The sequence below is a fragment of the Parasteatoda tepidariorum genome, chromosome 1 (assembly GCF_982258835.1).
Source record: "Parasteatoda tepidariorum strain Cologne lab strain chromosome 1, Ptep-v5.0, whole genome shotgun sequence".
NCBI classification, from domain to species: Eukaryota; Metazoa; Arthropoda; class Arachnida; order Araneae; family Theridiidae; genus Parasteatoda; species Parasteatoda tepidariorum.
The window spans coordinates 60,205,445-60,220,167 of NC_141755.1; the positions used below are offsets into that span (position 1 = coordinate 60,205,445).

General features: G+C 26.7%; 1 protein-coding gene across 1 annotated transcript in view; it reads left to right on the top strand.

Annotated features, from left to right (window-relative positions):
• Nucleotides 1–1,211: 1,211 nt before the first annotated feature.
• The window catches only part of LOC107440209 (uncharacterized), a 288,195-nt gene continuing 274,683 nt past the window's right edge, over nucleotides 1,212–14,723 (top strand). Inside the window, exon 1 of the mRNA XM_087165238.1 lies at nucleotides 1,212–1,396. Coding sequence (XP_087021364.1) covers nucleotides 1,354–1,396 — 43 coding nt within the window. The 5' untranslated portion in view covers nucleotides 1,212–1,353. The remainder of the gene's footprint in view (nucleotides 1,397–14,723) is intronic.

Genomic DNA, 14,723 nt, shown 5'->3' on the forward strand with positions numbered 1-14,723 from the left:
ATGTTTTAGGAGATATCAAAAAAATGCCTCTTCAATTTTTATATAATTTTATTCAAATTGTTTGGCAAATCCCATGGAATATGCTTTATTTAATTCACAAGTAATTTAATTTACTTGCAATTTATTTTAAAATTTATTTATTTTCTCCATTGTCAATATTTCTCGTTAAAAATATTATTACTTTAGGTGTGTAGATTGGAAAAAATGGCAAAAAAAGTATAAACTAGAAATTAAGTTATGAAAATTTTAGAGCATAAGATATTTAGATATTCCGATTATGAAAAATAGAACAGGATTAAATATTCCAAGTATTTTACATGTTTTAATCTAGTTTTAAAAAAAAAATTACATTTATGTCTCTTAGATATAAGGGAGTTATCTTATCAATTTCTACAGCATTTTATTCCAATTTTTTTGAAAAATCGTATGGAATCTGTTAGATTAAATTTATGAGCAATTTATTGGAAAACGTATTTATTTTTTCACTGCTTACATAACCTGTCTAAAATAATTGTCAAGTTAATAAAAAAAAAGTGAAACAAAGAAAATAATTTTAAATCAAAATAAAAAATTTCATGAAACAGTTTTAAGCATTTATAGTTTTATTGCTATTGAACTTTAACAATCATAGGTCATACAAGGTTTAAGGACGAGTTAAAATAGTTTTAAAGTTACGTTTTCAGAAAAAGCAAACCAGAAAAAATTTTAATTAAATTTTCTTACGAAACAATTTTAAATAATTGTCCATCACACTGAAGCAGTTGTGTTTTAATAAATAAAATTATTTAATGTTTAAACAGACGCCACCTATAGCGCTCCGAAAAAGTAACAAAAATAATTATTATAAATCACACCCGTCAAACGAAAATCCCAATAATTATTGTATTTCTGATTATACATAACTGTTTAAATATTTATTCGAAACAAATGTGTTACGTTTTCTTTGAAAGATAATACAATATATTCGCCGGGAGACAATGCAAGCATCCAAACTGAAACTGACAAAACAAATAACCCTCAACGAGCCTCTTCACGATAATGACGTTAAGGAAGCCCGCGTCTGAAACGCGTGTTATTCGCCTCATTGCGCATGCTTGAAGCAGACGACATGCGAGTCTCGCGTGCCGGCTGGTTTTTGGCGAGATATTTTTCGAAGTCCTATTTTGGCGACTATTCTGTCTTCGCTTGGCATCATGCGTGGCTACCGTAGCCTCTTGCGGCACGAACAACTCAGTCAGTGTCACTTGACGCGAAGTTTCAGCGGCGATGTTCTTTTGAAATAGAGAGTTAGGAAAACGAGAAAAAAAATCGTGGAAGTTTTCCGAGAACTTTTGTTGTGTTCCTCGTATCAGGATGAACATTCTTCATTTTTTCGGGGTGCTCTTCTTTCTTAAAGGTAAGTGTATTTTTTTTGTTTTTGTCTAATATTTATTTTAATTTGAGTAAGCCATATTAATTTTTTTTTTTTAAGGATCGCTTTGAAATTGTAATTAAAGGTTTAATTTTTATTTAAAATTCTCGAAATAAGAAAATTTAACATTTTTTCAATTATTTGAAACTTCTTTTTAGAAAGATTTTTAGTTTATTTCCTATCATAAATAATAGATTTTTGATTTATTTTTCATAGCTCTAATTTCTATTTAATTTTATTTATTAGCTGTTTTATTTGCAAAAACCAAAAAATTACATTCTAATATTTGTTTAATCTCAGTTTGGATATTTTGTTCATGTTTGTTAAATCCATAGTTAACGAAAAAAAGTAATTAAATTAATAAGAAATTTAAAATAAAATTTAATTTAATTATAATTAGGTTTGAAAAATTTTATGTACATATCACATTTTACTTGAATACTTTTTTTGATATTTTTACTTCATAGATTCAAAATATTATTGATTTTTTTGTCACTTATCCTAATTTTAAATAACAAAATATAACGCGTACTGTCGAAACTAATTCTACGCAAATATCTGTGTGATAGCCTATTCAAATTTATTATTACAGCATAATTATTTTTAAGGTTTTTTCCTGTTATAGTTTAATTTAAAAATGATATCGCTATCAGTATTTTTTGCACTTCAAAGAGTCCATTCATATTATGTTATAAGTTCTAATATATTCGAAACTTAATTAGTTTTTAATATACAAATTTTGTGTAACAATGTTTTGATATCACTTAAGCAAACCTCTTTTGACCTCTGCATTTTACGACAACAAAAACAAAATCAATTTTATAGTACAAATTAATTCATCTATCAAACAACAAAATTACATTATCTTACTTCTAATGTTCAAATTAGAATATTTAGGATATAATATCATTTTACAATTGAATAATGGACATTTTGTGAGAACAAATAATTAAATAAAAATACAATTTAGACTTTTTACATATTTTATGGGAAAAAAATAAAACTTGAGTAGTGTTGTTTAGTGTTCACCCGAGAACTTATTTACGATACTACTTTAGGTAGTCTAATTTTTTAAAACAAATGTTATGAAATATTTATCTATTAATATTTGTAATTGTCTTTTTAATTATTCACTCTACGTTCTATTTTTTTTTAATTTCTTAAAAGAACATTTTTGGTATACTTATACATTTTTTATGTATTAATGTATCATTCAACAATTTTTAAAACTGAAATTATCTTAAAAACCTTTAAATTTAAACTAGACATTAAATTTAAATCAGGAGAATTTAAAATAAAGTCTATAAATTGAGGACAAAAACCTAAAGTAATTTACGTATGAGATAAAAAAGATATTTTTCATATTTTGTAAAAAAAAATCTAAGTAAGAAAAATTTAATATTCAAAAAAGCACCAATCTTATCCTATTCAGAAACAAAAAGTCCTCAGTTTAAACTAATGACGAATGAAATGTTGTATTTTACATGACTTTAGTTTTTAAAACATGATAAATGACTGTAGAATTAAAAGAAATATTATTTGACTGTTCAAAAACATGACGAACTAAATTTTATTATAATTTCAGCTCATTTAAAAAAAAATATTTTTAACATTGTATTATTTATTGTTATACGTGCAATTCGTAAAACTAGGATCTAGTTTCCCCCGTCATTTTAACAAGCAAACTACCTGTATAATTGTTTCTCCTCAAGCATATGTTATATGCGGAAAAACTCTCAAATGAGGAAGTGCTATCAGAACTAGTTCGGACACTATTTTGTTTAGATATTTTACACATATATAGACTATTGAAACAATATTTTGACTGCACGCAATAGTTAGAACTTTTTGCTACAAACAAGTAAGATTTTCAAAATTCAATAAAACAAGCTATCGTTATGATACAAATTTGAAGTAAGTTATATACTGCATTTTGCGATTTATAAAAATATTTTCACTTCTTAAAACTTAAAGAAATAATATAAAAAAATTAAGAAATTTATTACATAATTTAAAGCTACTTTAATATTTTATAGTTTTATCTATCGATTTCCGTTTATTTTCTATATTTTTTCTCCATCACTTTTTTTAATCTGATTTTTTAATTGAGTTGAAACTTGAGTTAATGCATCAGTTTTTTAACTCTAGTAATTCTTGCATTTTTGCATTTTAATTAACCTCGAAGAATTAAAAAAAATATGACCCGAAACTTATTCTAGCTTTATTTGATCTTCATAAAAAATAATAAATTTTAAAAACTACCCTTAAATATCAGAAATTAAAATTTTTCCAAAAACAATAAAAAAATTTGTTTATTAACTAAAAATAATTTTACTTATCCTTAAATAAATTCTATCCTCTGAAAAATTAATTTCCATTCCTTAAATTTTATTCTAGGCCTCTTTTTGTTTCTTTTTTTCCTTTCATTTTCTTTTTATTTCTTACTCCTCCTTTTATATTTCGTTTCTGTTTACATTTCTATTTTTTCCTGATAATTCTATTCTGAAAAGCATAAATAATTTTTTTAAATATTATAATTACTTATAAGATTAAAAAATTCTATGAGGTAAATTGTTTTGTTCCTATTATTATTTTTCTACAAACATTTTAAATTTTAAAAATTCTTTTTATTGTTCTACAATCAACATGATAAATATAACAAAACACTTTCGCAGTTGGTTTCTTAAATGGCATTTGACTCAAAGACAGTCAAAAACTCGATATATATGTATACAAATTCCGTAATTTGTCCCTTTCGAACAATATTTAAGAAAATTAATATGTTTTTTTCTTTTCCTTTTGAAAAAATTTTAACTTAAAATAAGGAAAAGTTTTGTTGTTTTTTTTTCACTCAATTGCGTAGTAATCTTATACACATAAGAAGAAAATCTCATATTAAGCAACGATATAAAGATAGAGCCTATTTTATTAAATTTACAAAGTAAAGTTATAATACACGGTAAAAACTACTTTGAATAAGCAATGTATAAAAAATACTTATATGTATTTTTTGTGTTTTATTATATTATTTGTTATTTATTTCCTCCATTTCCGCTGTCAGGGAAAGTAAATAAAAGGCAACCAAGAAAACCGAAAACGGCTAAACCATACAATAAAGTGATATATTTTGCGAGGAATGTAGTTTATGTACAAAGGAGCAAAATGTTACACTCAATTATTAATATTTCATTTTGGACAAATATACAACTTATAAGAAATGCGTTTTCCCTTTTTTCACGAATGAAGAAGTTTGAAGAATTAATGCTTATACATTACATAAGCATTAGATTAACTCATAGATGTTCTAATTTTTTATTCATTAGAAAAATTTTCTATGTAAAGGGATATATTTTTTTATTCTTTATACTTAAAATATAGAAATCGTAATCTTCACAAAACCAAACAAATTGGGTAGATCTGCTTAGATATCAAACCTATATACTTTAAGAGATCATCAAAATAATTGAAGTTTCCTTTTGTTATTTTTCAATCGAGAGGCTCAATAGCTATTCATTTATCAAGTTTTCAAAAAAAAATTTGTTGGAATTCAAAAAATAAATTAATTTTAAATGAGCATTTAAAATGACAAAAATAGGTTTTAAATTTAGCTACTAGGCATTTTTATCTCTAATAACCATTGAGTTTCTTTATCTCAGTATACTTCCCAACTTCATTTAGCAAAATATTTGGTTTTATTTATTGTCGATTAAGATACCTGCAAGTGACGTAGTGTGGGTATCTCGATCCTGATTTGTTGTTGAAACGTAGCATATGTTTACGTTAGCAAATGTTCTTTCCTTCCAATTCTGAGTCAGCCAAGTATTAATTCTCTAAAGTGACACATTCTATATTCTTTCACAAAGAATTTAATTATTTTACCATAAATTTCTTACTTAACACAAAGACAGGCATGAAGCCATGTAGAACATGAGCAAATTATTTATGGAACAAAGTTGCCAGGTACGAAAATCAAAAATATATCACAGTTACAATATAATACATAAGCAAGAAATAAATCTAAGTAAGTAAAAGATTTATGCTAGAAAGAATTATATTTCAACTAATTCGATCTGCGATAGCGAGTTGTATTTAATTAACCTCACGTTAATTGTCACTCTAACTCATGTTGAAAAACTTAGCGAACATGTCATTTTGCTTATAAACGAGCAGCTAGCACCAACGCCAATGATCACCTGTTGGGTATCCGTGATTTTCTTCTTTTTGAATTGCAGGTACCTAATTGTGTAGGTATTTTTTAGTCTATTCTTAGCATCATATTAAAGTTACAACAATTTTACACTCATAATTATGGTCTCGATATCATAAAAATGTGAAAAAATTTAAACTATTTGGTTGGTACTTAATTTTTGTATACGTTGCAAAATTTAAAAGCATAGATTATTATATATTTATTTAAAAAATATAAAGTTTAATCTTCCCAATTCGTCAAATTTTCCCAAACCACCAATTCAACAAACCTAATATTTTATCGTATGACTAATTTCTCGAGAACATTTCGTAATAGTCTTTAACTTAAAAGGAACCAATAACTGTTTATAAACATAACCACAAGAATGAACATTCTGTCAGTGTTTTTAGTTTAAAAGTAATCAATTATTTTATCTAAAAATAGCATTACGTGCAAATAAGTCAATATTCAGAGAAAACACCAAAATTAAATTATTCCACAAATTATGTAACCTCTGGATAAGTTTACTTAAGAATTGATTACATACAATAAACTACAGTATTTAAGTATGTGGAATATTTATATTAAAAATTAATATCCATTAAGACATAGAAGTATTATGGTTGTAATTTTCAGTTATGTTGCAATTTTTAAAAATATCAAGTTTCAAACAATGCTCTAGACCTTGATTTTAATATGATGGTGTCCTAATGTACATTCTAACGATAATAATTAAATTGAAATTTTATAGTAAAGAGAATTTTTTTTACTCAACTTGTGAAATATCCATCCATTAGTTATTGTTGTATATTAAAATTCTTATGGATATATTCCAATATATATATATATATATATATATATATATATATATATATATATATATATATATATTCCAATATATATATATATATATATATATTACCTTGCGCGCATCCATTTCGGGCCCATCCTTGGTAACTAACAAATCAAAGCTCAGAATAACAAATCACTTCAGCAGTGCAGTAAGAACGACACTTTAAAACCATCTTGTTACACTCAATTTGCGCTTTTGTTTTCATATTTTGTAATCTGGCAATCTTTCTGCGAGAACATTTTTAAATAATTCTTGAAAAATTTTATATCCATGTAAGTTGATCTGATTTTGCTACTCGCTTTATAGTCCCCTTTTTAATGTATTTTTCTTTTATTTTATTTTCTGTTTTTACATGTTACTTATTTTTACTTTTTGTGATCTATTTTATTTGTTGTTATTTTTATAAAAAGAAATTTTGAGTGCTCCTCACACTATTGTATTAATATATTTTGCTTCGACTTCATTGATACAATATCAGAAAGCACTCTGTTAAGCGGATATAATCGTGTGGGCTGAAGGAAAGATTATATCTTTTTTTTCCGGTTTTTTAAATAATATTTCATCCTTTTTTTTTCTTTTTTTTAAACAGCTGTTTGTTATTTTTCTACATATTATTTCTCCCCCTTTTTTTTCATATGTCTATTATTTTTCTTTGTTTTATTCTTCATTTTGAACATATCTAATGAGTTCTGTTTACTTGCAGCTTAAGCGCATTAAATGAAACTTATTGTTTTTCTTAACTTTCTTCGTGTTTTCTTGTATTTATTTATTTTATGTATATATATTTTAAAGCATGATGCATTGATGCATTAATTTATTCTAGGATTGAAATTTAAATTTTAAAAACAAAATACGTTACATTTCTTTAGTTAGAAAAATATGAGATTTTCTTTAAGAAATTTAATTTGTTCTTACTATTTAAAAATTTATATTTTTATTCTAATAATTTATAATAATATTATTCTAATAACTAAGTCTAATTTTAAACAGAAAGCGTCGTAACATAACAATATTATATAATTTTTGAAAGCATGTCAGATAGGTCTACATCAAGATAGAAATTCAATATTTAGAAACAAATAAAACTATAGATTTCGTATTCTAGATGATCTGTGATTCCTATTGTTATTCAAAAAATTTTATTTATTAATTATTTATTTAAACTGAAGTGTTTTAATTGTAATCTGATAGTTATGCCCATTTTACGTACTAAAAATATCAGATTAATATTTATCAAACATTTTTCTATGAAGTATGATGGATGAGTTTATGCCAGTCTAGAATTTCTAAGTTTTGAAGCAAGCAAAGAAATCGAAAGTTTGTTTATATTACAAAACGAAACTAAAACTAAAATTTCACAAAATAAGAATAACGATTGTTATTAATGTAACTTCGATCGTAACTTTTGAATGAAAATACATTTTTTGGTTATAAATAAAAAATATATATGATCTGAAATTCAATCGAAGTATTTTTCATCAAGGATCGAGTAAAAAAAAAATGAAGTTTATTCAGACCTATGAATAACAGATTTCTTTCCCCTCTCTTTTTAACATTTTTGTTGTGGCTTCTTTCCGTTAAATTAGCGCCACCATTTTTATGCAGTAACCTAAAATTGCTTAAATGATGGATGAGTGTAAATATGAATACATTAAAGATGTTTTTTCTTCAAAAAACTGAATTAATGTTGTCATTTACTTTTAGAACTCGACATTTATGGCATCTAACTAGTGTGAAAACGAAATTTTGTGCAAAATTTTTGAAATAACTTTACTATAACTTTAGAATTCTTGTACTCTTACCTTTTTAAAAAATTCTTTACTTTTGTTTGTACTCTAATTATTTACAAAGTTATAACAGTTTTTGTATAAGGTGATAACAGTGGATTGACTAATGATTTAAAGTATTTTAATGCGTTTATTTCAAAATCATATATTGCACAGCAACATGCATTTACTTTATAATAACACTTCATATTAATTTAGTGGCAAATATTATAGTTTTTTACCTTCAGTTTTTTTTTTTTTTAATTATAAAGAAAACTAGATAAATACAGAAAGTAATAATAAGGAAGGATGATAAATAAATATTACTGGTATAAAAGGTTATAAATAACTTAAATAAGGAATAAATGTATATGTTTATATTTTATGTAAATGCCTATTTTAATTTTATAAAAGCAAAGAATAGAAACTTTAAACTTTAAAACTAGAAACTAGAAACTTTAAAGATCCTCAGTGATTAAATAGCATTTTTCTATGTGTAAAATAACTAAAAATAATATTTTTCAAAATTTGCTAGTATTTAATATGCGTTATCTAAATGAGTTGGAAAAATTATTTATATGCAGTAAGGAGTAAAAGTTTTGAGGAGATATTTTTTTCTGTTTCTTCTCCTTCTGCAAGCAAAATTTCTTAATGATGTAAATTATTAGTTTAAAGCATTAATCATTTATTCACTTAATCAATTAAACGTTATTTGTCTACATAGAAAGCAACGAATAATAGACTGGAAACATTTTAATTTATCAAATACCAAACGATAATTTGAAAAATCGAAATCAAAAGGTTTGAAACAGTCAATCATGTTTTTAATACTTAAATGTATGTAATAATGTTTCACACAAGATTGCCTTCACAGTTCAGTGGTTAAAGCAGAGTAATTTCGTGCAAAATATGTGGGTTTGAATCTAGTTCCTTCCTATTAAAGAATGATTTTGTTATTTCATTTCGATACAAACTGTAAGTAAATAGTTTCCTATTTTTCAATAACATTGTGCAGATATGCAAATTTGCGTTAAGAATTATCACGCTCTTATAATCTTCTAAAATATACGATGCTTCGTATATCAAGCTGAGAAATCATTTAACTTTGTTGTTATATGACAGAACTAACATTTCTAATACTTAAAATCTAAGAATTTCATTTCCTCAGTTAAAATCTAGGTGTGTATTTGATCAGCTTCAGTATTAAAAACGGGGGAAAGCACGCCTTTGGCAGCTCGTCCTTTTTATAATTAAAGAGGCTGAGAAAAAAATATCATTTTCTGTTATTGCTAACAAGTTTGGAAATCCAAAACCAACTTTCTAGCCACATGATAAAAAAATGGGGGAAATGTGCATGATCTGCTAAAATCAGGAGTCAAAAGGAAAAAGATTAAACGGCAAGATTCGAGGAAAGAGGATAACTTCCCCAAACAAGTGCGCTAATCAAATATGCAAGTAAATAGCCAGGCCACCGAACATGGAATCATAGAGAATAAACTCACCATGAAGTGCATCTAAATGCAGCTGGATTAAGTGCAAGGGTTCCTGTTAAGACCTTTCATCGGGACAAAGAATTGGATGTTCAGATTAAAATTTGCAAAGGAACACAAAGCGTGAACAACTAAGGATTGGAAAAAAATATTTTGGAGTAATGAAGCCCAATTCAGGTTGTTTGGAAGTGTTGATCGACGTTTCAATCGTCATCAAGAAGATACCGGAATGGATTCCCAGTTTCAACGGCTAACAATAGAACAAGGGAACGAATCAGCAATGGTCTGGGAAGTTTTTGCTCATCATTACGTCTCCCCCCGAGTAACATCGGTATGACTATGGATCAATATGTTTATAAATGCTTCCTCATGCTCCCAAAAAATGCTTCGTGGATGGATTATTCAGCAGAATAAGGATCCTAAGCACACTTCTAGCATTGTGACAAATTAATTTACTGGCAAGAACGTTAAAACTTTGTACTGGCCGAGTCAATCACTTGTCATAAACCTCATAGTAAGCCTTTGGGAGCCATCGGAGGAAAAGTCGGAGCACGGAAGCAATCTTCAAGTGTAAAACTCCTTGAAGATCTTCAGTCAGAATGGCCTCAAAGCAAATAATTTTTCAAAATATCTTTTGGTGTTTTTTAAGTTAAAAATTTTAAGTCTATTAATATCCCTCCATAGAAGATGACTTAATCTACGAATTACTAATTGACATCAATTAGAAATTTCGTTCACAGAAAAAGTTAAAGAAGAAAAACATATCATCTGCAAATTTTTCCTTCCTGCTTTAAGCATATTTAAGTATGCAAAATGAGTAAGTTTAATGCAAAAACTCATTGAGCTATATGAAATTTTCAAAACAAGTAAATTATAATGTGTTAAATCATTCAATCATATTTTCATGTTAGTGATACGATCCAATTCCATGATTTATTTCAGAAACAGCCAATATCAAACTATTGGAAGCTAAATTTTTAAGGTTTTTTTTTAAGTATTGCAATATTATTTTCTTTTTCGGTTTCTTTATCCGTGCAATAAAAACTATTGTCTGCATTAATTTATTTAAAGTTTATTTGCCTTAAATATGTATCTATTTCTTTAAAGTTAAATGTGCTGTTTTTTCAAAAAAAATGGATTTATTATATTTGCATTAAATGCATTAGATGTTAAAGTAAACCAATTTTTCTAGCCAAATTTCAGAATCGTATTGTGAAATAAAGTTTAAAGAGTCCAGTAATTTTCAACAAAGGAGAGACTATATTTTGAGCTGCATTGACTAATAAAAGAACATGTGAATAAAGCACAGATGAAAGTATATAAATGGACATATTACTGGTTCATTTCAATAAACATGAACCTTCCTTAGTGTTTAGACACCAAATGATGAAAAACTCAAAGCACAAAATCCTTAAACCAATTAATCATTTGGTGTTTAGACACTGGGGAAGGTTCTTGTTTAAATAGCTGAAACTATCGTATGCCCATTTATGTACTTTCATTTTTGCTTTATTTACATAAATGGATATATAAGGACAATATTTCAAATTGTACTTTTTGCTTTAGTCTACAATAATATAGTACATTATAACTCTATATTAAAGTTGCAGCAATCTTAAAAGTATTAAAAACTAAAACTTTTCAAAATTTCAAGCATTTTAGACGATAGCTGGAATTTCTTCCATTAAACATAAAATAAACTTTTAAGATCATATATGATATCGATAAAAAAACTCCTTTACATCGATACGGAAATATGTAAATAAAATTAAACTGAAAATAGTTTCAGGTATTTCGATTTATTTATGAAATTGCGTTCACTTATTTTTTTTCTGCGTATCTTCTAATGTGGCAAATAGATTATAGGAGTATAATCTCCTCGCCAAAAGGGGCGAACAAAATAAACAGATAAATTTTTGTGAAAAAGTGATTTTCCATTTTGTACTCTCGTATATTTTTTTTTCTTTCTATTTTCTCTTTGCTCCCTCTTTTGCGATTTCTAACAACATTCTATTTCTTGTTTTCATTGCAATTCTCGCATTCTGCCGTTAGAAAAATAACAATTCATTGAGAAAAGAAGATTTGTATTTTTCTGTTGCTTCCAGGCTGCAACCGTTATTATTAAAACAGCATTACATTGATCCAGATTTACCGGTGGGAAATCAACGACTGTGAGAAGAGTTCTGAAAGAAGAAATATTTTCTACCTGCAGATGGAAAACTATCATTTACTACTTGTTGCTGACTGCCTCTCTCTCTCTCGCAACGGGATCTTGACCCCGATAACATTCAGAATCAGAAATGGACACCGTAGTTGTAAAGGAGAAACAATAAAAATGAAATATGGCAGAGGAAAAAGATGTTTTCTGAATAATAGGACAATTGACAAAATCAAAATAAAAGATCTTCTTTGTTTCCATTTTTCCTTTCTACAAAATGTTTTCGAGAGTAAATATTAAATGATTTACCTTTTTTTTTATTTAACAAGCTTATATTCAACGATAATGCTTTCCGAGGGAAAAAAAGAGTTATATATATATTATAAAAACTCCTGACAAATTTATGGTAAAAAGTATTCGTAATCTGGACATACAAAAAGCATAGTCAAAACCATCAGAAGATGGTCAAATTTATCATGTTTTAGGCTCTAAATGGGAAACTTAATTTCGCAGCGAAAATTCTATAAATATTTAATGATTATTATTTCTCATACTTTATTTTTTCTAATAAATATACTTATTATACTAATTTAGTTTGATATCTTTTCACATCGCTTTGAAATTATCCTTACATTTTTTGATCAGCTTGAAACTAACTCATTAAAATTTTCAAAAAAGAAGGAAAAAAAGCATATATAAATATATATATATATATATACAAAGTTTGTACATATTTTAATATATATTTAAATGTTTACATATATACAAAATTTTAGATTGAAAGTGTATATATATATATATAAAATTGCTACATTTTTAAAATTACATTTACGATTTTAAGCAAACCATCAATAGCTTAGAATTTATTGAAATGATTGAACAGTGCCTAAACCAAGATTATAATATTAAAAAAGTTTTGTCTGTTACGCGGAGAAGAATTGATTAAAAGCATCTCCATATTTTGTTATATATAAATATATATATATATATACAAAGTATGTACATATTTTAATATATATTTAAATATTTACATATATGCAAAATTTTATATTAAAAGTGTATATATATATATATATATATATATATATATATATATATATATATATATATATATATATATATATATATATATATATATATACAAAGTATGTACATATTTTAATATATATTTAAATATTTACATATATGCAAAATTTTATATTAAAAGTGTATATATATATATATATATATATATATATATATATATATATATATATATATATATATATATATATATATATATATACAAAGTATGTACATATTTTAATACATATTTAAATATTTACATATATGCAAAATTTTATATTAAAAGTGTATATATATATATATATATATATATATATATATATATATATATATATATATATATATATATATATATATATATATATATATATATATATATATATATATATATATATATATATATATATATATATATATATATATATATATATATATATATATATATAAATTGCTACATTTTTAAAATTACATTTACGATTTTAAGCAATCCCATCAATAGCTTAGAATTTATTGAAATGATTGAACAGTGCCTAAACCAAGATTATAATATTAAACAAGTTTTGTCTGTTACGCGGAGAAGAATTGATTAAAAGCATCTCCATATTTTGTTACGACACAATAAAGTTACTTGTGTTTCGTTTAGCACATGCATACTAACATTAAATCTTTTTTTAAAATTTCTTGTAAGTCAGTAAAGTAAGTCAGCGCATAAAGGAATAACATCGTAACAATTCAAAGGCAATGTTACCGCTTGTTGATTCACGTGTAATGGCATTAGAAATAAAGAACTAAATCCTTTTGTTATTGAGATATCAGTCATAAGAAGAATTCGCTTAGGGTAATGGATTATTTTGCCATGCTCTAAGATTATGCTTTGTGTTTTCGGTAATTGCTGATAAAATATGTCCTAATACTGAAATATTTTCCACTTTCAGAATACATACTTAATGTGTGTATTTCTTTCCTTTTTTTATCATCATGACATTTTAAATTTATGTTTGAAATATTCTATTTTATTGCTTGGATTCTCGGTTTAACTTTTTAGGTTAGGTTAGATTTGCTAAATGTTCACCAGTACCCTATTTAACTGCCACCCATATACACAGTCCAGTCACATTAATGTGACCACCTGTCAAAAGCCAGAATAACCACCTTTGGCAGAGCGGACCGCTACGAGACGTGCAGGAAGAAAGTCAATTAGGTTTCTGAAAGTGTTCACTGGGATGTTGAGCCATGCCGACTCCAGTGCCGTGGCCAGCTGCGCTAGATTACGCGGTTAAGGATCCATGGCACGAACAACCCGATCGAGGTGGTCCCACAGATTCTCGATTGGGTTTAAATCCGGTGAGTTTGCCGGCCAGGGGAGTACGGTAAATTCATTCTGGTGCTCTTCGAACCACGCACATGCACTGCGAGCTGTATGACACCTCGCATTGTCCTGGTGGTAGATGCCATCATTCTGAGGAAAAATCATCTGCATGTAGGGGTGGACATGGTCCGCATGGACAGACACGTACTTGTACTGATCCATCCTGCCATCCACAATGATGAGTGCACCCAGTGAATGCCAGGAAAACATTCCCCAAACCATAACGCTCCCTCTTCCAGCCTGCAGCTTTCCGGCAATTGTTGCAGGGTGTTGCTTTCAGATGTTTCACGCCGTATACGTCAACGTCCATCTGTCCCATGGAGCATAAAATGTGATTCATCGGAAAAAGCCACCTGTTGCCACTTTGTGGACGTCCAGTTGCGGTACTGGCGTACAAATTCCAGCCTTCGTCACCGATGAAC